Source organism: Mustela erminea, chromosome 3, assembly GCF_009829155.1.
Source record: "Mustela erminea isolate mMusErm1 chromosome 3, mMusErm1.Pri, whole genome shotgun sequence".
NCBI classification, from domain to species: Eukaryota; Metazoa; Chordata; class Mammalia; order Carnivora; family Mustelidae; genus Mustela; species Mustela erminea.
The window spans coordinates 58298281-58324078 of NC_045616.1; the positions used below are offsets into that span (position 1 = coordinate 58298281).

The 25798-nt window shown below is 34.3% G+C and overlaps 1 protein-coding gene across 4 annotated transcripts in view; it reads left to right on the plus strand.

Annotated features, from left to right (window-relative positions):
* Nucleotides 1–25798, plus strand: part of SSBP2 (single stranded DNA binding protein 2) — a 294970-nt gene that overhangs the window by 89546 nt on the left and 179626 nt on the right. For all 4 annotated transcript variants that reach the window (XM_032334848.1, XM_032334849.1, XM_032334850.1 and 1 more), the window contains exons 3-4: nt 444–505; nt 14469–14553. In XM_032334848.1, coding sequence (XP_032190739.1) covers nt 444–505; nt 14469–14553 — 147 coding nt within the window. The remainder of the gene's footprint in view (nt 1–443; nt 506–14468; nt 14554–25798) is intronic.

The following is a 25798-nucleotide window of genomic DNA, read 5'->3' on the forward strand; positions in this document are numbered from 1 at the left end:
TCTTTCTCTCCATCCCCTCAAATCAGGAATTTATTTAAAAACTCGATCCTTAAGGTGTAATTTGGAGTCTGCACATATTAATTCCAGTCATTTGCAAATTCCTTGGTTAGTAGTAATAATTGATTTTCGTAGTGATGTTAATAATGGTGATTTTGATGTGCCTTAAGGTCCTGAAATTCCTTAGGTTCCAGAAGTCTCTCCTAAAAGTCCTGGCACAGTGGGAGGCAAATTCAGGAAAGTAATGGTGACATCTTCTCAAACTAGCCAATCAATAAATTACTATGTAAAATGAGTACTTATAAAACTTGAATAAATGGTAATATGAAAATGATTAAAATCTTATATATTACCTTAGTATTTTAAATGGGAAAATATTGGTTTGTAATATTTGTGGAAAAAGGTATTATTAGGACAGTATTTAATATCTCTTTTATTCATTTTAGATAAGATGGGAAAAAAACATCACATTGGGGGAACCACCAGGATTCTTACATTCTTGGTGGTGGTAAGTATCTTTTATTCCATTTTTATTAGATCGATGATGTATTTCAGTAGGCCTGCACTATACCTGTTAATAATTTCATGCTTCTTTTTTATTTACTTATTTTTGTTTTCTATAATTATTTTATGAGAGGTAACACTTTAAAAAAAGCTCAAAACCAGCTTTAGTCTTCTTTAACTTAAAGATAGTACTATTGGGTGAAGCTGGAACTGGGTTTGGTATATGGAATCTCCTACTCCAAGTATGGTTCTGTTAGTCAGCTTAGGCTGCCATAATAAAATACCATAGACTACATGACTTCAACAACCTAACTTTCTTTTCTCACATTTCTGGAAGCCAGACATCCAAGATAAGCTGCTAGCATGTTTGTTTCTGGTGAGGTCATTCTTCCTGGCTTTTAGACCCTCATGATCTCAACTATACCTGAGGATACGGAAGGTAGAGGCAGTGGTGAATTTTTAGGACAGTGAAGAATAGTCCAGAAGAAAAACTGAAAGAGTTCATTGTAGATTCAGGGATAGAGCTATGTAGGAACACTAAAGAGACCATCAGACTACTAAAGGCCAGTTGATAGCAGAACTTATACATTTCACTCGAATACCAGAATGTCCAGGCCTGTGACTTTTCTGCAAATACAGTGCAATTCAGGTGTCCACATGGACAAGCTACGCTGTTTGTTTACAGTTCTTCAATTTAGAAACATTTCCTGCTCAGTGGCTTTTATATTCATCTCTCAGCATCTTAATTAAAAGAGAAAAACAGAAGCTCTCTTCTTGTGCCAAGCACATGGTTTCCTTGGCACGTTATTTAATGCCATCATCTTTTTAACCTCTCTCCTGAAAACATGCCTTACTAGAGGTTCTGTGGTGAATGGAACCGCACTTGATCAGTTGTGGTTGTGGGTTTCCCTTGTTTGTCTCACATATGTATGGCAGGAACAGGTGCAGTCCTTTGGCTCAGAGCTGTTCCTGTATTTGGAACAACGGTTTATTGCAGTTAAGCACTATCATTGAGTTGTTTTCCTGGGGTTTAAGACTAAGCTGTTATAATGCATATCATAAAAGTCAATTTCTCATTTTATATAGTATGTATTTATGATATCTAGATCTCTACTATAAAAATTCAGCTGTTTGCCAAATGTAATTGAGTCTTCTCACCTGTGTACACCTTATATTTTGTATGTTTCCACTTAGGTCTAAAAGTAGTGTAAGAAACCAATTTAGGAGTCTGTCCCTATTGGATTAGTGAACTAACAAAGTGAAGATTTTGAAAATTTTCCATTAAAGATTTAATTTTATTTCTTGTGCCTGTTTCTCTTTCGCTCCATTTCTTGTGAATTTAACGTATTTTCATACTATTGATAGTTGATAATACCTCACAGAATACTTTAGCTTTTTCGGTCTTAACTATCGGAAGATATAGGTCTTAAATGTCATTTGCTCTTCCTTTTTCTATGGCTCTAAGATTCAAGGAAACTCTTCTTCTGTGGCTTTGATGTTTTAACTAATTTTAATTTGTATGTAGTTGGAGATATCAAAGATATGATAAACAATGGGCACATACGTATTTTACAGTCTATTCAATTTAAGTGTAGCACATGCAAAATATGGGTACAATATTCTCAGTGTTTTTAAAATTTCTCCCCTGAAACTACCAACAAACCCTTTGAGGAGCCTACTTCATCTGTGTAAATAAGTGGTTCTTAATGATTTTGAGATTATGGGATCCTCTGAGAACCTATGAAAAGCTATGGATCCTCTCCTACAGAAAACTGCCCAGATCCCAAGCTTTCATTGTGTATAGACAGCCATGACTGTGAGCCTTAAATCCACTGGATGCTTTTGACCTTTTTTTGTTGATGTTAACTGTTTCAGAGGTCCCTTTGATTTTTCTTTCTTTCTTTTTTTATTAGAATTTTTTTTAAGAGCAGTTTTTAGTAGATTCACAACACAGTTATAGGGAAGGTACAGAAGTATACCTTCTGGCCCCAAATAGGCCTAACCTCCTCCATAATAACATTCCCCATTAGAGTGGTACATTTGTTATAGTTGATGAACTTACATTGACACATTCATAATTATCCAAAATCCATAGTTTAAATAACAGTTCATTCTTGGTGTTGTACATTCTGTGGTTTTGAACAAATGTATAATGATATGGTCCATCATACAGAGTATTTTCACTGCCCTAAAAATGCTCTGTGCTCTGCCTTTTCATCTGTCCCACTCTTATGCTCCACCCCTGGCAACCACTGATCCTTCTACTGTCTCCATAGTTTTTTCTTTTCCAGAATCATTTAGTTGGAATCATACAGTAAGTAGTCTTTTCATATTGGCTTCTTTCACTTAAAAATATGCACTTAAAGTTTCTCCATGTCTTTCCATGACTTGACAGCTCATTTCTTTTTAGTATTGAATTACATTCCATTACATTCATGGTTTATTTATATGTTCACCTACTGAAGGACATTTTGGTTGTTTCCAAATTTTGGCAGTTATGAACAAAGCTGTTATGAACATCTATGTGTTTTAATTTTTGTGGTGAATATAAGGTCTTTGTCTAGATTCATGGTTTTGCATGTGGATATCTAGTTGTTCTGGTACCTTTTGTGGAGGAGATTATCTTTGCTCTATTGCATTTCCTTTGCTCCTTTGTCAAAGTTCAGTTGACTAAATATGTAGATTTTTTTCTGGCTCTCTATTCTGTTCCACTCTTGCACTATTTTTTCACCAATACCACACAGTCTTGATTACTATTGTTTTATAGTCTTTTTTTTTAATCGAAAAAGAATAGTCTTTGTGTGTGTGTGTGTGTGTGTGTGTGTGTGTGTAGTTCTTTTTTCCCCAGTGTTCCAAGGTTCCCTGTTTATGCACCACACCCAGTGTTCCATGCACACTTGCGTCCTTAATACCCACCACCAGGCTCACCCATTCCTCCTTCCCCCTCCCCTCTAAAACCCTCAGTTTGTTTCTCAGAGACCACAGTCTCTCATGGTTTGTCTGCCCCTCTGATTTCCTCCCATTCACTTTTCCTTTCCTTCTCCTAATATCCTCCATGTTATTTCTTATGTTCCTCAAGTAAGTGAAACTGTATGACTTTCTCTATTTGACTTATTTCATTCATTGTGATCTCCTCCAGACCCATCCATGTTGATACAAAAGTTGGGTATTCATCCTTTCTGATGGCTGAGTAATATTCCATTGTATATATGGACTGTATCTTCCTTATTCATTTGTCTATTGAAGGGCATCTTGGCTCTTTTCACGGTTTGGCTATTGTGAACACTGCTACTATGAACACTGGGGTACATATGGCCCTTCTTTTCACTATATCTGTATCTTTGGGGTAAATACCCAGTAGTGCAATTGCAGGGTCATAGGGTAGCTCTACTCTTAATTTTTTGAGGAATCTCCACACTGTTTTCCAAAGTGGCTGCACCAACTTGCATTTCCACCAACAGTGTAAGAGGGTTCCCTTTCTCCACATTCTCTCCAACATTTGTTGTTTCCTATCTTGTTAATCTTTGCCGTTCTAACTGGTATAAGGTGGTATCTCAATGTGGTTTTGATTTGAATTTCCCTGATGGCTAATGATGATGAACATTTTTTCATGTGTTGCTTGCCATTTGTTTGTCTTCATTGGAGAAGTGTCTGTTCATGTCTTCTGCCCATTTTTTGACATGATTATCTGTTTTTTGGATGTTGAGTTTGAGGAGTTCTTTATAGACCTTGGATATCAGCCCTTTCTCTGTAGTGTCATTTGTGAATATCTTCTCCCATTCCATGGGTTGACTCTTTGTTTTGTTGACTGTTTCCTCTATAGTAAGTCTTAAAGTTGGATAGTATCAGCCCTCCAATTTTGTTCTTCTTTAATATTGTGTTGACTATTCTGGGTCTTTACTTTCTCCATTTAAATTTTAGAATGAGTTTTGCTATCCACAAAATAATTTGTTGGGATTTTGAGTAAGATTGCTTTGAATCTTTAGATCAAGTTGGGAAAAATGGACGTCTTGACAATACAAGATGCCTGACCTTTTTAATCCTTAACTCTTTAGAGTTTTGCTTTATCATATGTGCCCTAGGTTAGGGATTCAGGATTATGATAATGGTTACTCTTTCTTTCTTTCTTTCTTTTTTTAAACCTGGGAAGCTGTTAATGCTGTTAGTAAGCTCCAGCTGAATAGGATAATGTATAGTCTTCTAGAACTTAGTGCTTGCTCATTTGGTCAAATGCAGGGTCCCTTTTGGATGGACAAGTTGCAATTCTGAGACTTCTTTTCACTTTTTTTTTTTTTTTTAGAGTATTTGAAAATCGAGTTGTCCTATTGTTTAAGGTTCTTCATCAAATATTTACAAAGTGCAAAACTATGCTTCCCTCAAGGGGATAAGTACAGGAAAGATAGACAGTTAATAGTATTATAACTGAGTTATATACTAGTTTTAATAGCAATTCAGGAGGAATGCTTCTTTCAGCTTGTGAGATTTAGGACAGGCTTTATAGAAAAAGTGAGTCTGAGCAGGGCTGGAAGCTGAGTGAACGAAGGATATTTTGGGCAAGGAATAATTAGTATGAAGTCTCAAAAGGAATGATCATGAATCCAAGAAGTGACTGGTAGTTTAGATCAGGTGAATTGTAGGTATAGTACTTGAAGTGATAGACTATAAGGATAAAGACAACGGCTGGGGCTAAATTATGAAGTCCTGAAGTACATCAAGGGTTTTAGATGAAAGCACAAAGATTTTAAACACTACATGACATGATTAGATTTGTGCTTTTAGGCATTTACTTGACATCAACATAGGGATGGATTGAAGAAGGCTGAGAACAGAGATAGAGTCTACTTATAAGTTAACTGTAATTGTCCAGTTGAGAGGTGATAGCAAACAGTAAGTAGAATAGTTGGAATGTGAAGGAGAAGTTTCCCAGATTTTAGATTTGAGGTGAGTAGTGATGTCATTGACTGAAAGAGGAAATATAGAAAGAGCAACAAACTTTGGAGAAAAGGTCACAATTTGTCTTGGACAGGTTTAATTTTGAGATGCCTAAGTGACATTCAGATAGAGTTGCCCTAATACAAGGTCAGAGATATGGGTCTATACATCTGAGACAGGTCTACAGTGGTTTGGAAATTATGAGCACAGACCATACTATTGGTGAAGAATATTTACAGATTCAACTGCCTAATGTAACAAGTAAGAGCAGGACCTGGGGTTGGAATCCTGAGGAAAGTCAACATTTAAGCCTGGGTAGATGAAGAGCAGCCTCAAAGGAGACTAATTGGAGAGAAAGAAGAGTAATCAGGAGAGAATAATGTATGGGAACCAAGTAGGATATTTAATGCAGAGATTAAATTCTGCAGCAGGTGTATGTAAAAGGACCCAGAGATTTTCCTGAATTGGGAAGGGGGTGAAAGTGAGGTTCAGAAGGCTGCTTTAATTCATTTTTCCACCTCAAGGGTTACTGAGAATAGCTGAAGTGTGTGGTGCCACATGGAGTAGTTTCAGGATTAACAAAAAAAAAAAATTTTTTTTTTAAGATTTTATTTGAGTGAGAGAGAGAGAGAGAGCATGAGTGGGTGGTGGAGGAGCAGAGGAGAAGCAGACTCCCTGCTGGGAAAGGACCCCCCCCCCACACACACACCCCCACCCCCGCAAATGATGCAGGGCTGAAGGCCTAACTTCAGGACCCTGGGATCATGACCTGAGTTGAAGGCAGACGCTTAACCGACTGAGCTATCCAGGTGCCCCACATTTTTCTTTTTAAAATAGAATAAATTTGAGCATGTATATAGATTGAGATGAAAAGAATAGGGAGGTTGAAGGTATATGAAAGAGAAACATGCAGAGAAGTGCAGAAAAAAAAAGAAATTCAGGGAAATCGAGAGGTGGAAGCCTTGGAGAGGAAAGGGCAATTTATAGATGGAAGGAAGTGTGTGATTTTATTTTCTGCAAGTTTTTCCTTGTTTTTAATGTAATTTCCTTTATCACTTCTTTTTTTCTTTCCCAGTTTACACCCAGCCTAGTGCCATATAGTATTTCCTATGCCTCCTGTGTTCGTTACCTTTACCCAGATCAAATCCCCTTTGAAAATGTATTTCCTCTTTGTTTTCTTTAATGAAAGTTCCCAAAACTTCTGTAATTTCAGAAACAGAAATGCCAGGAAACTTCGTTCTCCTGAAATTAATGTCCTTTTCAATTTGGGTAACTTAAAAATAGACACTTTTAAAATCTTCCTATTTCATTTTTTAATGGCAGAAATTATGCTTTATTCTTTCTTAATTTTATATGTAAAACACCTTTTGAAATTACTTTGGGCCCATGTATTTATATCCTGAAATTAAGTATATATGATGCAGCAGAAAAAATAAACTAATAACTAAGATTATCATGAGAATTCAGTTTCTTTCACTGGGAACGGGAAGTCAGATATTACAGTACGCTAGTACTCTGATTTTAGAGTCTAATGAATGACATGAGGTATAGCTAAGAATAACCAAATACCCATGTGAAAATAATAGCATTGAATTAGTCAATTGGCTCACTAGAATGATATAATCATCGTCAGACTGTTTCTTACTCATCTTGTATGTCTTGCCTATAATAGGCATTTATTTGAATTGAGTTAAAATAGGCTAGGGGATGGGTAGAATAGGTGACAGGGATTAAGGAGTGCACTTGTGATGAGCACTGGGTGATATATGGAGTTGTCGAATGACTATATTGTATACCTGAAACTAATATTACATTAATAAACTAATATTACACTAATATTAAACTAATATTCTACCTGAAACTAATGTGAAACTAATTATCATACTAACTAGCTGGAATTGAAATAAAAACTTTTAAAAAAGTTAAACAGCAAGATAAGACAATGCAGATGACAACTAAAATGGGAGTATAATCTTGGTGAGAAGGCAATAAAAAGTGTTAGCAGGAGAGAAAGCAAAGAACAGAGGTGGTTAAGTTATAAAGAAAAGTCAAAATGTGTCTGGGAGAGTAGGAAAAGAATGAAAAAAGAAAAATTTGGTGATGAGCAGACATTGTAAATAATTATGGAATTTTCCACTGAATATGAAGGATTAGAAAGGAAACTGGGCAAATTTTACTCTTAATAGAAAAGCTTTTTTTTTCTCGTCATACTAGTTATGAGAATATTTTAGAATATCTTTATTCTTTTAAAAGTACTTTTGCGCATACCATCTCTTTTATCTACAGAAGTTTGTAAAATATATAATGTATTCTCTTTTTTTAAAAGTTTTATTTGTTTACTTATTTGACAAAGAGAGACAGCGAGAGGGGGAACACAAGCAAGGGGAATGGGAGAAGGACAAGCAGGTTTCCCGCTGAGCTGGGAGCCCAAAGTGGGGCTCAGTCCCAGGACCCAGGACCCCGGGATCATGACCTGAGCCAAAGGCAGATGCCCAATGACTGAGCCACCCGGGCGCCCCATATTCTCTGTTTTTACACAAAGAAACTAATGAAAAAAAGAAAAACAAACTATTTTCTCAAGGTCAGATTTAGAATTAGAATTGAAATTTTGTGAATTGTAACCAGTGCTCATCTCAGTAACAGATGATATTTGTTCAATACAGAGCAGAATTTAGTGGCCCACTATTAATAAGACATTAATTACAGTTCCCTTTTGAACATCCTGAGTGGCTAATTCTAGACAGTAGATATAAATGGGACTCAGAAGAGTTGTCTCTTCTGAGTCTGGTCTATATTGAGGCATCCATGCATTACGGGCAGCTGCATGTGGGGTGAGGGGCTGGTTGCCATAGGATACTCAGGAAATGAGTTGGAGTATGAGGGTCAAAGGTAGGATAACAAAGTGTTTGCTGTCTTATCTAGGACAGGTATCTACTACCTTTATAACGGCTGATGCTGCTTGGACTGCCAGAGCTGCATAAACTTGCCCGTAATCAGCATGAGCCATCTTGAAATGAGAACTCTTAATACCATACTCACAATAGAGGTAAAATAATGTAAGAAATAAAAGTTCAAGCTCAGCTCTGCTGCTAACCAATTGTGTCCCCTAGGTAAATTATTTAACCTCTTTAAGCTTTAGCTCCCTCCTCAACAAAATAGGCATAATAATGGGAGGATTAAATGTTGAATGTATGATGCTTAGTATATGATGCTTGAATTTAGCACATAAGCTATTTTAATGATACTTTAAAATATGAATTCATCATGAATCCAAGAGTATTATGAGAATTTTATGATAGTTGGACAAAATGTAATGCTTACATTTTATAAGTTATTAAGTAATGTTAAGGAATAACACAAGAACATGTATTTGGAAGTTTTAAGGTACATACACATTTTACGTAAAATCCTCCTTAGTTTATGAATAGATAATTTTCATCAGTATAGATTATGAATAAGATTAATTGAAAATATTTTTTTGGGCCAAAGAGAATTAACTTCCTTAGCTATTAACGATTTGAAGTTATAGTAATGTGGCCTGTCTCCTGTGTGGTTTTTTTTCTTCTTTTTTAAATTTTTATTTTCAGGTTGTCCCGAATGTGGCCAGTGAATTAAGGTTATTATTATAATAATAAGGTTATATTATGTTAGCATCCTATCTTCGGGACACCTCTGGAGTGTTTATTCACCCTTGCAGACTTCTCTGACAATCATTTTGCCTTCATTATTCTCTTAGAGATATTAACAGCCAATGAAATCATTTTCACTCACATCCTCAGAATGGAAGAAAAACAGTGTTTGGATGAGAATCCTCAACTTGGAAATCTTGTATTTTCCTTTGATTTATGTGGGGGAAATTTTAATAATAATAAATAGTGCAAGAACAAAGATTTTGGGGCGCTTTGGGTGGCTCAGTGGGTTGGGCCTCTGCCTTCAGTTCAGGGTCCTGGGATCGAGCCCTGCATCGGGCTCTCTGCTCAGCAGGGAGCCTGCTTCCCTATCTTTCTCTCTCTGGCTGCCTCTCCGTCTACTTGTGATTTCTCTCTGTCAAATTAATAAATAAAATCTTTAAAAAAAAAAAAAGAAATCAAATGAAATTCGTCTAGCTAAAAATAAATCAAGTATTGCTATGAATCTTACCTACTTATTAAAAAGCCTAATTTCTCTTCTAAGACATAGTCCACATTTTCATATGATAAATGTCATGTCATCATAGTATCAGCCATAAGCATTTACCCAGGATATTTATAAAGTCTTAATAATATATGAGATGTAACTTCTACATAGAGTTGTATTTAGGTGCTTTAGGAAATTGAGTTGAAATTTTGAATTCAACTCATCTCTAGTTTTGGATCCACAGTCACATACATGGCATGGATCATATATATATATTTTCTCTTGTGCAGGATGTGATGTGGCTTATTGCATAGATTATGCATTAATATATACTTGAAATATTAGTAGAAGAAAACCATAGTTTAAAATTCTGATTTATCAAGGGTTTATAGAGGTCTTTAACCTTGTTATTTTCTAAATTAGCTAAGTGATTTGTCTTCTGTCCAACGAAGCCAAGCATGGATTAATTGCCGAATGTGAACTCACGTTTTAGTCACAGTGCAGGTTTGTTCCTGTTGTTATGCTATAACTTTTTTTTTTTTTTCAAATATTCGGATGGTATTGTAGCAGTCCCAATATACTGTATGAGTCAAATAACTAGTACAAAACATGGGTTGGGTTTCTAGAAAAGATAAACTTTTGAAATATCTTTCCCACCTGTAATCACATCTTAGGTAAAAACATACAAATACTTATAAAATAGATGAAATGTCTTCAACATGAATATCATGGCACTAAAATAAATTTTATTTAATTTTTAAATTTTTATACTTTCAATTCCATAATATACTTAAGATTATTTTTGACTCAATTATGAAACTTTCCTAATGATTTGGGTTTTTTAATTTGACAATTTGCCTTATTTTTATGTGACTATTCTTTATTAGTAGTATCTCATAGCTTTCTGGTGGCCACCTGAGCTCTATGGTCTTTGAAGTGATGGAATAGAGATTATGAATACACAGAAAAGAATTGTTTTAGTCACTGTAAAATGGAACCTAGAACATGCCTGGCCAGGAAAAGTCCCCCCTCCCCCCCCCAGTTTTTTCAAATTGTGGCAAAATGCACAAAAGATAAAATTCGCCATCTTAACTATTTTAAGTGTATATTTCAGTGTTATTAAATACATTCATAATGTGGCACAGCCATCCTCACCATCCATCTCCATAACTCTTTTTACCTTGTAAAACTGAAACTCTATATCCATTAAAAAATAACATCCTATTCCCTGTCCTTCCGGCCCATCAACCACCACCATTCTGTTTTCTTTATGATTTTTGGCTACTTTAAGTACCTTGTATAAGTAGAATCATACAGTATATTTCTTTTAGAGACTAGCTTCTTTCACTTAGCATAATGTCCTCGTGGTTCACCCATGTCGTAGCATATGTTAGAATTTCCTTCCTTTCAAAGGCTGAGTAATTTTCCATTGCGCTTATGTCCTACATTGTGTTATCCATCAGTGGACACTGGGATTACTTCCCTGTTTTAACTATGGTGACTAATGCTCTTTTGAACCTCGGTGTATGAATATCTCTGAGATTTTCTATTCTTTTGTGTATAATCAATCATATGGTTAAATCTATTCCTAAATCTTTTTGACGCAATCGTAAATGGAATTGTTTTCTTAATTTCTCATCTTGATAGTTCATTGTTAGTTTATAGAAACACAACTGATTTTTGTATATTGATTTCATATCCAGCAACTTTACTGAATCCATTTATTTAGTTCTAACATTTTTTTGGTGGAGTCGTTAATAATTTGAGTCTTCTCTTTCTCTCTCTCTCTGTTCCTCTCTCTCTTTTTAGTTCCTCTAGCTCTAAAGGTGTCAAGTTTATTGATCTTTTTGAAGAACTAGCTTTTGGTTTTATAGAATTAATATTCCTGTTCTCTGTTTCATTGATCTCTGTTCTAGTCTTTACTATCTCCTTCTACTAGCTTTGGGTTTCATTTGTTCTTTTCTAGTTCCTTATGTTTTAAAGTTAGGTTGTTTATGTAAGATCTATCTTGTTTTTTAAATATATTTATAGCTTATATTTATAATTTTAAATTTCCCCCTGTATTGCTTTTGCTGTGTCCCAGAAGTTTTCGTATGTTGTGTTTTCATGTCATTTCTAAGTATTTTTTAATTTCCCTTGTGATTCTTTTTTGATCCATTGGGAGTTTGTGTTAATTTCACAAATTTGTGGATTTTTTTAGTTTTCCTTCTGTTACTCATCTCTAACTTCATCCCATTGTGATCAGATAAGATATTTTGTATGATACCTATCTTTTCAACTCTACTGAGACTTAATTAATGTCTGCTCTAACTTATGGCCTATCGTGGAAAATGCCTCAATTACACTTGAGAAGAAGGTGTATACTTGTTGCTAGGTATAGTGTTCTGCATATATCTACTAAATCTAGTTAGTTTATTGTGTTGTTTAACCCTTGTTTCCATGTATATCTTCTGTCTGGTTGTTTTATCCAGTATTGAGAGTGGAGTATTAATGTCTGTAACTATTATTGTGAAACTGTGTATTTCTTCCTTTGGGAAATGTCTTCGAAGGGTATATTTCTTTATCTTTATTCAGGGAGATCATGCGTAGGTGATGTAGAATTGTCAGAAATATACCATATATGAAGTTATCCCACTTTAGTAAATTGTTTTATTTTCCCTCATCTTGATTTTGTAAACTTTTTAAAAAAAAGTATTTATTTACTTGACAGACAGAGATCACAAGTAGACAGAGAGGCAGGCAGAGGGAGAGGAAGGGAGGCAGTCTCCCTGCTGGGCAAGGAGCATAAAGGGCTTAAACCCAGGACCCTGGGATCATGACCATAGCCAAGGCAGAGGCTTTAACCCACTGAGCCACCCAGGCGCTCCTATCTTGTAAACTTTTGACCTCCAATTAAATCCATAAAAGGAAAAAAAGATAGAAATAGAACAATGTTACTATTCCAGGATAAATACTTAATCTAATTATATGTATAAGTAATCATTTATTTATAGTTATTTAATAACTTTTAGGACATAATCTAATAATAAATTGTTTTCTTCCAGTCCACTTTGTTAGACAACATTTTAAAAGTAATAATGTAATGACTTTCAAGAAGGATCATATAACATTTGTTAAGAAATTAGTAAATAAAAAGATATGGAGGTGTTTGTTATAATAGTGCACATAATATTGTGATTAAACCTAATACGATTTAAAACTACCATTATAAAATTTTGGTTTTAAGAGCTTTGAAGTTCCTTAAGAACATGAAAATAGAATAATTGCAATATTCTATAACTCATAACACACTTGACACAGGTGGAAAACTTTTAGCTATATCTTTGTATATCTGTAATTCCTAAGTCCAAAAAGGGAGATAGAAAGGCCAAGTACAACTTTTAATTGATTTCCTTCTAGTAAAAGAAATGGTTTACTCAAATTATTTTTCTTTATTGTTTTCCTTAATTTTCCCTGCTTATTACAGAAACTTAAAAGGAAATTAAATGCCAATATTCAATCATTCATATTTTTCACTTTGAATGTAATCTTATTTTACTGAACTAGTCATGTTATAAGGCCTACAGAATGTTTTCTCCTGTGGGGAGAGGTTCAGACTGCACCTTTAAGGGTCAGACCAAAGAGACCAGGTTTAACTTACCAAGTTTTTATTGTACCATCGTTACCTGTGCACTTGGTACAATGACCTGCCCTAGCAATATATATGCGTATTAAGCTTTTAAGCTAATCACAGTGTTGATTATATTACTGATAGTATGCTTAGTTTATGTTGTATAATTCAGCTTTCTCAACAACCTCATTTTATTTTATTTATTTTATTTTATTTTTTTAAAGGTTATTTATTTATTTATTGGACAGATATCACAAGTAGGCAGAGAGGCAGGCAGAGAGAGAGAGAGAGAGGAGGAAGCAAGCTCCCGGCTGAGCAGAGAGCCCAAAGTGGGGCTCGATCCCAGGACCCTGGGATCATGACCTGAGCCAAAGGCAGAGCCACCCAGGCACCCCTCAACAACCTCATTTTATAGAGTTTAAGCAACTTGAGCTAGTAATTAATTGGCAGGGCTGGCTTTGTCTGAGATATATCCTGCTCCAAAACCTGTGCTCTTAACTACTTAATTTAGTCTACTTTCCAGTTTTTGTAGAATGAAAAATGTATAATAAAAAAAGATTTCTGTTCATCAGTGTAATTGCCTTTGTTTGTTGCTGGTATTTCTAGACATTTGCTTTCCTGATTTTTTAATCATTTGCTATAGCTCATTGTTAATTTTATAGATGGTAGGATGATCAGAGACATAAGTTTTGTAAGCACTGTAATTATTTTTTTTCCAACTGGTTCCACCTTGCTTATTCCCATTGTTCTTGAACAGAAGGGGAAAAAGAGAGAGCATGGACTTTTTGAATTTTCAAAATTACTAACCTATTTTGGTAATTGCAAGGGCAAACAAAAGGAAATTTTAAGAACATATGTTTGTTTGAACAATGATTTAATGGTCAGGATACTAGCCTGGTAGTTGGACAACAAAATTATCTTGAAAAAAATAATGAGCCACTTTATTCTTTAATGATTAAATTAGGATATTATTTATTGTTTTTATCTTCATGGGAAAGTTGGGAAAAGCATTATAATTATTTCAATCATGTGTTTAAGTGATACAAACAGACAATTAAGAATGACAGTTTAAAATTTTTTTAAATTATTTTATCCTTTTAGAAAAAATCTTAGCATTTCTAATAGAGCTAGATTATATCTTATTATTGCAGGAGGGAACTTACCTGAATTTATCTTTCAAAGAAATATTTGTCCTGAAGAAGAAAACACATTTTATATAAAGAATAATACATGTCTTCTGTTTTTGGAATTGTGATCTCCTATTTGATATTATATGATTTTCTTAATGTTTACATAATTACTTTTTTAGTGTATTTTGGGATCTCTACTGTGCAGCTCCAGAAAGACGGGAAACATGTGAACATTCAAGTGAAGCAAAAGCCTTCCATGATTATGTGAGTAAATGTATAATTTTACTAAGTTATATTATCAGTTTTCTTTTTAACCACTGCTCTTGGACCATCTACTCTTTTCCTTTGACTTTAAGAAATTGGTTGTTCTTTTTTTCTTGAGAAATAGGCTTGTAACTTTAATAGTGAAATACAAGTGAGTGTTTAAGTCTTGTTGAAAGCTTAGGATAAGAGGCTAGTACTAATGCCAAGTTATTAAAGGTATTTTCTTTTTATCTTTAAGCGTGCCTGATGTGTGAAATTTCAGATTTATAAAAATTAAGTAATAATTCCTTATTCTAGAAAAGGAGTCATAAGAATACTGTGAATGATAAATTCTTCTTTTGCACATAAGATTGAAAAATATATCATGATATTATATTTTTCTTTTTTGTACCTTTTGATTACACATCATAAAGCTAAGTATCTGTTACACTGAAATCATTTCTACAAATAAAATTTATTGTGAATTAAAGGAAACTCAAGAGAGCAAAAAGATTCTGTGCAAAAATGAAAATTGCATTAAATAATTTAAAAAGACTTTTTTTTTAATTCCTAAGGAAGGACAGTGGACTGTCCCTGGCTAGTTGATGTATACTGAACATTTTGTTATAAGTACTACAAATGTGATTTTAGAGAGTTGATGGTATGAGGAAATAGAATTGTAGAAAAAAGGAGGGAAAAAACCCAAGATTTTTTAAGAGAAAAATTACGTTTAAGAATAAGGTAGTATTGTGAAGGGACTGGAAAATGTAGAATTGACCATAAAGGAAGGATAGCTTGAGTTTGGGAGGAAGGAAATCCAGTGTTCTTAATTTGGAGGAAGTGGAAATGGGCTGAAACCTGAGGTTATCTGATATTAACTACTTAATGATGTTGGTAGAAGGGGGCATCATTCTGTGTGAATAGCCTTAAAAACCAGAATCAGAGTTCCAGAGGGAAAAAAGACCTCCCAAAGGATATACTTGAGGCATAGACTAAAGAGTAGAAATATCTGGGACAATTACAGCCCCAAAAGTAGCACAAGGAAAAGTGTGCAGATGGAAGAGCAATAAAAGTCTTGGGCATCTGGGGGGACTGTGTAATACTTTTCATTTTGGACTAAGCTGATTAAAGTGACTGTTCCTGCTTGCCTCATCTGATGTTGACTGTATTCATAAAGCTTGCTATGCAGTAAACAATAATAGCTCTTGGGGATAATGTGAAAGGGATGGTTCTGCATGTAAAGAAAAAGTAGAGAAAAGGCAGATAAAGCAGGGCCCAGAATACAGGATTTATCTGGCCTATCTTGTTTTCTATTTTTAACCTTGGGTGGTGGCAGAAAGTAGAGCAGAGACTCAACCATGAAGATTACAAGGAATCTGGCTTGAATGGGATACTTCATCTCATCTATCTCCTACACCAAAAAAGATATGCCTAGGTTTGGCACGCTAGTCTTGGGAAACGTTTTTTGAATTCTCACTAATTTTGATAACTAGGTAGCATTACATAGTGCCAGTGTTCTACTCCAGAGGACCATAATATTTGTGAATCTACGTTTTAAGAAATTAATTATATAAATAGTTCTTCATAATTCTGTTGTACAGACAGTAGCACCAACTGTTCATCATGGAGATCTTACAAGGAACACTGACTGAACTAATTTAGATCTCTTAGAACGATTAGATAAATCATCGCCATTGTCAGAGCCTCGTCATCTTTGTTGACACATACATGTTACGTGCACAAGGCATTTTCAATATTTCAGATAGCATTCACACTTACTAACTTCAAAAGCCCACTTAAATACTTAAGGTTTTTTCTTTTTAAATGAGCACTGGCTAAGAGTATGAATGAAATTATTATTTTTTTAATAGATTTTATTTATTTATTTATTTATTTATTTATTTGTCGGAGAGAGAGAGAAAGAGATCACAAGCAGGCTCCCCACTGAGCAGGGAGCCCCATACGAGACTCAGTCTCAGGACCCTGGGATCATGACCCGAGCCCAAGGCAGCAGCTTAACCCCCTGAGCCACCCAGGCGTCCCTGAGTGAACTTGGAATAGATTTTCAAGGAAGAATAATCTGTTATCATGTAATTTGGTCCTAAGTAAATGTCGTTCAGAAAAATTAAGTATTTGGATTTTATAATCCATTATGAACATTAGCAGGGCTTTATCAGATGTTTTATAATTTTATCTTAAGTATTAGTTTTAAGAAACTAGATTTATTTTTAGGTGGCATCTTCATTATCCTTTAAGCCAGTTTATTTTCAATGGTAATACGTCTCCAGAATTTTCTTTTACATGGAGATTTGTGTGAAAGGATTTGACTTACATAATTTCATGTTGTAATTGGATTTTTAGACATACATTTTTTGGTAGCATACTTTAATGATAATTTTCATGAGTAGGATTTCCTGATTTCTTAATATAAATGACAGTTTCTGAAAATGATCAACATAGTTCATGTTTGATGTGATTTTGAATGACTCAGGGAAGAAAATGGGCAACAGGAACAAACACTAAGATTGTGGTAAAATTCTAGATTGTTATATTTCTTTATTAGAGTTCATTATGGAACCATTTCTATAATAGTAATTAATATGTATACCTACTGCTCTCTCAAGAGAGCAGCCTGAGAAATATTTTCTTCCGTAGCTCATCTTTAGAATAAAAAAATACTTATTTGCATATAAAATTCTCATATGTTTGAAAAAGTAGTCTTGTTATTTTATAGTCTTTATAAGATTGAATGGATAATGAAATGTTGACTACATTTTTTTGAAGAAATGATAGAGGCATAATGAGGTAAAAAATGAATAATCTTTTTAACTACAAAATAAGCTAAACTGTTAACAGTGATCACCTTTTGATGTTGGAATTATGCACGACTATTATTTTTGTCTCTCTATATTTCTGTATTTTCCAAATATCTTTAGTTAGTATTAATTTTATGTTCATGAAATTTACTTCAAATGGATTAAAATCTGCCTTCCAGTGAATTATAATGTTTCTTCTGAAAATAGAAAATAAAAAACTTACTAAAAATTTATACTTGAGGTGGTCCTGTGTTTTTATACACTGTAGGTATTTAGCATCTCTATGAGAGACATTTGTTTTTTGTGTGTGTACCTATTAAGGGGAGATCTAGAAACTGAATAGATGTAGCTTTTAGCCATTGTATACTTTTTATATATATATATTTATTTTTTAAGATTTTATTTGAGAGAGAGAGAGAGAGCATGAGTGTGAGCATAAACTGTGAGGAGAAGCAGAGGGAGAGGGAGAAGTAGACTCCTGGCTGAGCAGGGAGCCAGATGCATGGCTCATTCCTAAGACCCCGAGATCATGACCTGAGCCTAAGGCAAATGCTTAACTGACTAAGCCACCTAGGTGCCCCCACTCTATACTTTTTAATAAAACCTTTTTTTTTCGTAATTATTATTCCAGAAACATTTTTAGCTTTTGGGTTATTATTACTATTTTTTCTGCCCATTGCTTCTTTAGATTAGGGATTTTTGTCACTTTATAATTTTGTCAAGTGGTTATACATATATCCTTTCTTTCAAAAGTTAATATCCTTTCTGTCCAAAAAAAATCACCCTGTTCATACTTATTGTGAGAAAAAACAAAACAAAACAAAAAAAGTGAGAGAAAGAAAACATTTAAGATAAGTAAAACTATGATCTTTTTGCATTTGTATTTTGAAACATATTAACTTAAATATTTAGCATCTATACACAATGCTATATGTAAACTCATGATAATTTGAAAATCATACAGTTACACAAATGCACTTTTGGATGGTAAAGGTATAAAAAACATGAGGAAGTGATTATTATACTAATTAAGATAATGGTTGCTTACAGGAAGTGGGAAAAGGTTCTGATTGGGATGGGGCTCACGGAAAGGGCTTTTGAGGTAGTTGACAAAATTCTCTTTTGCCTGACCATGGTGATATTTACCTTTTTTTTTTTTTTAAGATTTTATTTATTTGAGAGAGAGAGATCATAAGTAGGCAGAGAAGCAGGCAGAGAGAGAAGGGGAAGCAGGCTCCCCACTGAGCAGAAAGCCCAATGTGGGGCTCGATCCCGGGACCCTGAGATCATGACCTGAGCCGAAGGCAGAGGCTCAACCCACTGAGCCACCCAGGTGCCCCATGATAGTTACTTTATAATAACCATGTGTTTGTTTTATAATATTTAATAAAATTCCATAATTTATTTTATATTTTTTCTATATTTGTATTTTTAGAAATTTTTAAATAACAAGATTTTAAAATATAGTTAAGATAATTAACATTAGAAAAGAAATATACACAGTAGTTTTTACTGTGTTTACAGGTATTTTTATGGTTTATCTTTGAGACCTGATGGCAGCAAATAAAGTGATTATCTCCAAACAAATCTGTTAGATTGTTCTCTGCTCTGACAGATACTGTGAAATATGTCTACCTGTTGATTTTCTAGAGGGGAGTGTAGAATAAGATCAGAAATATTGGAGGAAATTTTAATAATTAGAAGTTTATCTTATATAGAAAGTTTACTATAATACAATTACTTTTCCACATTGCTGGGAGATATCTAACTTGGACCAGTTATTTTTATCCTGAGTGAGAAGTAGGTTCATCTGAACTGTAAAATTATTATTAGGTACTACAATATTATCATTAAAAAGTAGAAAGTAAACCATCATCTTACGTGTTTAAAAATAATACCTATTTACTTGGAAGGTTTATTGAACTACCTTTTATTTTCTTGTTGTTTTGGTATGTTTTTATTTTACCCTAAAATCATAGGCAGTGCTTTTATGTGGAGTTAATTAATGTTCACTAGATTTCTTTTTTCTGCTTCAGATCAACATAGAGTTGTTTTAACAATTTATTTCTAATTTCATTCATTTCCTTAAAAAAGTGTCAATATATACAACTAAACAATGAGAAACATATACAGTGATTATAATTTTAGTTCTCTGGTATGAATGAAGATTCCTTAGTTGTCCTAAGCAATGATAGAGCCAAAATGTATTATTGCTTTAGTGTGGTAGTAATGAAATCACATTATTACAATGAGCTCTTTGAGAGCAGAGAATTAGATTCATTCTTCCCTGGGGTCTGTCAAGTAATAGATGTTCGATAAATGTTAACAATGCAGTGGTCTGTAAGTTTGGGAGACTGGAGATGTTTTAAATTGTTCAAATGTTCAGATAAAGTGGTAGGCTTTAGTTATAATTTTCATTTATTTATTTATTTATTTTTTAAGGGTTTTATTTATTTATTGGACAGACAGAGATCACAAGTAGGCAGAGGCAGGCAGAGAGAGAGGAGAAATCAGGCTCTCCGAGGAACAGAGAGCCTGACACGGGGCTCGATCCCAGGACCCTGGGACCATGACCTGAGCCGAAGGCAGAGGCTTTAACCCACTGAGCCACCCAGGTGCCCCTAGTTATAATTTTTGATAACATGTGGCTGATTTTGTGTTCTTGCCTAAGCAAATGTTTATAACACCTAGAAAACATGGTTATAGGTTTATAATGATGTGCTACGTTTTAAAAATATTGTACATCATAATATGTAAATAAAATAATAGAATAATGCTTTTATTCATACCTTATGAAAATTATTTTTGCAGATATCATATATTATTCAAGAAAATACTTCTGTAGAAAGTATAGTGTAGTGAATATGTCAATAATTGTAATAATTTTGTCTGGTGACAGATGGTAACTATACTTACTGTGTGTGGTCAGCATTTTGTAACCTATGTAAATGTCAACTTACTATTTTGCACCCCTGAAACTAATATAATATTGTATGTCAACTATACTTCAATTTAAGTATATTAGTTTAGTTAAAAAACTTTTTTTTTTTAATTTTTTATTTTTTATAAACATATTTTTATCCCCAGGGGTACAGGTCTGTGAATCACCAGGTTTACACACTTCACAGCACTCACCAAAGCACATACCCTCCCCAATGTCCATAATCCCACCCCCTTCTTTTTAATTATTTTTTTTATTTTTGTGAGAGAGAAGAGAGAGTGTGTGTGCAAGCAGGGGGAGGGGCAGTGGGAGAAGCAGGCTCCCCACTGAGCAGGGAACCTGATATGGGATTTGATCCTAGGACTCTGGGATCATGACCTGAGCTGAAGGCAGATGCTTCTTAACCGACTGAGCCACACAGGCATCCCCCTCTGCCCAAATTTTTTAATAGAAAGAAAAAGAAACTATTGCAGAGAGTTGAGTTCACCCTTTGCTGTGTTAACATCTTCTGTGTCCCTCCCTAATATTCCTGTATATTAGATTTTTATTTTTATTTTTTTAAAGATTTTATTTATTTATTTGAGAGAGAGAAAATGAGAGAGAGAGAGAGATAGAGCATGAGAGGGGCGAGGGGCAGAAGGAGGAGCAGACTTTCTGCTGAGCAGGGAGCCCGATGTGGGACTTGATTCTGGGACTCCACGATCATGACCTGAATCGAACGAAGACAGTTGCTTAACCAACTGAGCCACCCAGGTGCCCACATTAGATTTTTATAATGGGATATTTTCTGTAATGATTTGTGAGCTTCCTCAGGGAACATGCTTTGTCTTACTTGTCTTTTTCATCTCCTGTGCCTGGCATGATGCTAGACATGAGATGTTCAAATTATGTTTGGTGTTTATTAAATAATGATTAAATAAAATATTACCTAATAAATATTTGTTACTTCTCATTTTAATATACCTGGATATCATAGTTGCAGGAAGGTCATTTAATACTACTTTTATTCATTTTGTATTTCAAAACAAATTTAGATAAGACAGTAATCTGTAAAGACATAACAAATGAATCAAAGCAGGTAGCAAAGGCTTTATATTTCAGGAGGCACAGCACCAGGAAACCTAGCTGTGAACAAAATGGATATTATCCCCATTCTCATGGGCTACTATCTAGCAAAAGAGACTTTTGTCCAACAAGTTTGAAATATCAAGTAGTAAAATACATGGAGAGACACATTATAGTCTTATATTTCTAGATCATTCAGAATTTATATATGAAAGAATATGGAGAGAGATGGTAAGTACACATAACTTCTGATGTGTGTTTAGATTTCATCATATAGTAACCATAATTAGTAAATGCTCAAATGAAGGTAGCACATTAGGCAATAGGTATCCTAAACAGTGCAGGTAAAGTAGAGTCTTAATAGGCTAGGAACAAATAGAGTTACATTTAAAATCCATTAAAGATGATGAAAACTATTGTAGGTGTGTATTAATATTTATCAGTCAATATATAGGCTTTTCTTCACCTCAATAGGTGGGGACATAATAAGATTCACTTTTCAACCTTATCTGCTGTATAGTTTCTACCACTGTTTTCATTTCTTATAGGATCCAGTTTAATTTCTTTTGCCTTTCTAGCATAAGGTAAATTGTTTGTTTATTTTTGTGTAAAAAATATGCTGTGTAATTGTTAATTTGAGGGAGCACATCCGCACTTTACCTATGGTGTCCCGGCTTGTCTCACTGAGCTCAGGATTGCTTCTGGGAGGCTTCTACGTCCTGCTGATAACAGGATCAGCTATGTTTCTTATTTCTTTTGATCCTGGGATTTCTTACAGGGCAATAAGTTATGTCAGTCATTTGACAGAAAGCGTGAATAAAGGGAGACAATCAAAGAAACTATAAAGAATTATGGAAGGATTCTACTTAAAAATCTTTTATAACATAATTTATAGCATTATGTAGATATTATGAAATCCTTAAATAAATGAAGAATCTAATATGGAAAAGAGATAAGCAGAACAAGGATGATTTGTTGCATTGTGGAAAAGAATATATTTTTTCAAAGTATGTGGTTTAAAGGAACTTCCCCTTAAGTCCCATTCTTCACACTGATGTATTCATTTTTATTAAAATCTAATTTCTGGTGAATGTGAAAAGATGAATATGGAAGACCTTTATTTTTTTACTATTTTTTAAAAGAGTTCATTTATTTATTTGACAGAGAGAGACACAGTGAGAGAGGGAACACAAGCAGAGGGAGTGGGAGAGGGATAAGCAGGACTCCTGCTGAGCAGGGAGCCCAATGCTGGCCTCAATCCCAGGACCCTGAGATCATGACCTGAGCTGAAAGCAGACCCTTAATGACTGAGCCACCTGAGCGCCCCTATTTTTTTTTACTATTTTTGATGCTGATGTACACTACCTGTGATTATGTTGCCAATAGAGTCCTAACATAAAAACAAAACCTGATAGAAATATGATACTCTTTCAAAAATAATACATATTTCTAATGTACTAATAGAGATAGGAAGTTCATAAATTTAGAAGTCTTATGAAGTAAGTTATTTTGGTGATTTATAAAAGGAAAAGTGAAATATATCTAGATACCTTAGACTTACGGTGTTATATTTCTATAGCCACTTTGTTTACTTTTTGTATATTATACAACTTGATTTAAAATTACTCTATTTGGGGGGTGTCTGGCTGGATCAGAGAGTAGAGCATTGACTCTTGATCTCAGGGTTATAAGTTTGAGCTCTACATTGGTATAGAGATTACTTAAAAATAAAATCTTTAAACAGCAACAACAGCAACAAAAAGGCCAAAAATATTAATGGCTCTATTTTGGACAACTTAGACAACCTCATGAAAGTCTTGTTTTTATTTCTTTCCTCTTTGATATTAGGGAAAGAAATTAAAAATACTGGCGAAACTTTTGTTTCATTTACCCCAATTTAGTTTCCAATTATTCTTGTATGTCCTGGATTTTATGGGCATTGGAAGTGAGTTTAGGGGTCCGTATCTCTTTAAAATAAATAAGTGCCTCACACATTTAGGTATTGTATCTTCGAATATATATTAAAAATTTAAATAATAGTTACTTAGCCAAGAAACAATGGACAGGTCTATAAATGGTGTGACACTGTTTTGTAGAAATACGAATGCAGTATCTGTTTTCTGTCTTCATGAAATGCTTATAAATTTGATTGCATTTATTTTGAATATTAAAGTCCCCTGCCCCCACACATATATTCGACTTGATACTTTCCCTCGCATCTTGGGTTTAAAAACCACAATTATTAGAATACTGTTACTACTATTAGGCTATTACAATATAAGGGATTATTTGTAGCCAGCGACAGTAGGTAGATATCATCAGTTCTCAAAGCTCAGGTGCTAACTTTGAATCTTTGAACTCTCTAAAGGGAATTCTTGGGATATCTTCAAAGAGAAGGTACAGATTTTTTTAATGTGGTTTTATGATTTTTCTTATCAAAGTCAAACTTTAAAACGTGTGATTTATTAAAATATCTAGATTTTTAAAGAAGAAAGGGGTACAATTACTAATAAATGTGATTCTATGCAGAATTATCACTGAGAGAAGTGATTTTGGTAGACATAACTTAGAACCATCCTTCATTTCTTTATTAACTCTTTTTTTGAGAACCCATTTATATACAAGTTACTTTGAGGCTATGTTCATAAATATTTCTCTTGCTAGGGGTTCATAATGTGGAGAGGTATATGAGCTGTATATTATGAGTTATTTGTTATGAGTATAATGTAGATGATAACTATTATACTGTATGATTTTAAACACTTTGAATGTGCCCCTACTTTGAATGATAACTAGGATTTGGGTGAGAAGAGGTGTGTGTGGGAAGGTATATTAGAGAAACAGGCTACATTGGAAAAATATAAGGTATGTTTAGGGAATAGTGAGCAAAGCTGTTTGGCAATAGAGTAGAAAAATCAAAATCAAACACAGGATTATTGCTTAGCCAACAGTTAGTAGAATTTTGAAACCGGAAGAACACTATGAAATTTTCCTTTTCACTGGTTTTATGTTGAATTTCCTGGACTCTTGGGCTAGGAGTGAGAACCCCCTACCAGAGGGGCTCTGGGTCTCTTCTCTTTTAACTGAAGCAGCTTGTTCTCCTTTCCCATTTCTTTCTGTGTTCTCTTTCTAATTAAATGGAACAAATCTCCATTTAAGTCATTACTCATGCCATAAATGAATCTTCTTTTTATCCCCATGATTGTTCTCCTTTTTCTCTGACTAGTCATCCAAACCAGTCGATTCCATTGCCTAAACATTTCTTATGCATGTCTTATGCTCTCTAATCCATGGCAGATGCTTCAGTTCAAGTCTTATCCTTGTTGCAAGAGTTTTACCACAACTGTTTCTCCATCTGTCTTCCTTTACCCATTCAGGGTTTAAGAACTCTTCCTTCAGCGTTCTTTGTAAGGTTGTTGAATAATAATCTCTTTTTCTTTCGGTCTGTCTCTTGCTGTCTCTTTTGTATATTGCCAGTATTAGAATCCCAAACAAACCCAAAACTTAAAAAAAAAAAAAAGTTGAAAAATGCTTATTTGGTTCAACTTACTTATTTTAATAGATAGAGAATGTGGTACCCAGAGAGGTAAGGGATATGCCATTGTTTAAAAGTTGTATGATGGGCGCCTGGGTGGCTCAGTGGGTTAAGCCGCTGCCTTCGGCTCAGGTCATGATCTCGGGGTCCTGGGATCGAGTCCCGCATCGGGCTCTCTGCTCAGCAGGGAGCCTGCTTCCTTCTCTCTCTCTCTCTGCCTGCCTCTCAGTGTACTTGTAATTTCTCTCTGTCAAATAAATAAATAAAATCTTTAAAAAAAAAAAAAAAAAAAAAAAAAAAAAAAAAAAAGTTGTATGAGGCTTTACCAGGAAAATTCAGGTTTTCCAAATATTCCCTGAGTTCTTTTCAACTTCCTGGATGAAGCTTTTGTTATGTCTGCAGTGGAGAATCATCTTTTGAGCTTATTCAAAATATAGTAAATTATATTTTAGGGTGATTAATATGAGGGCATTATGTCAGGAACCAAAGAAAGGAAAGGACTAAAGGTAAAGAATGGGAAGAGGCTCTCCTTAGTCTTTGTATAAGCTGAAAAGCCCTTGAATTAGGGTAGCAGCAAATGAAGGTGAAAATGAAGAATAAAAAAGAGGAGTTGTTACAACCAAGGAAGAGAGAAAAGTTTTGAAATTTTTAGCTAATATAACTGATGAACCGAGCTTTATGATACCATTACCAGAAATCTGAAATTTGGAAGGATGAACATAGAGAAAGTAGGTTCAGCTGTAAGACTGGCTTAAATAATGAGAGAATAAGGGTAAATGAAGAACTGAGGCCTGGGGATAGAAATTTGGGGAGGAAATGCTCACATGTAGGGGATGATAGTGAAGAAGGTGCTAAATTAAGACATCACACTGGATAGACTCAGTTAGATAGCTTGACTAGTGTGTCCTG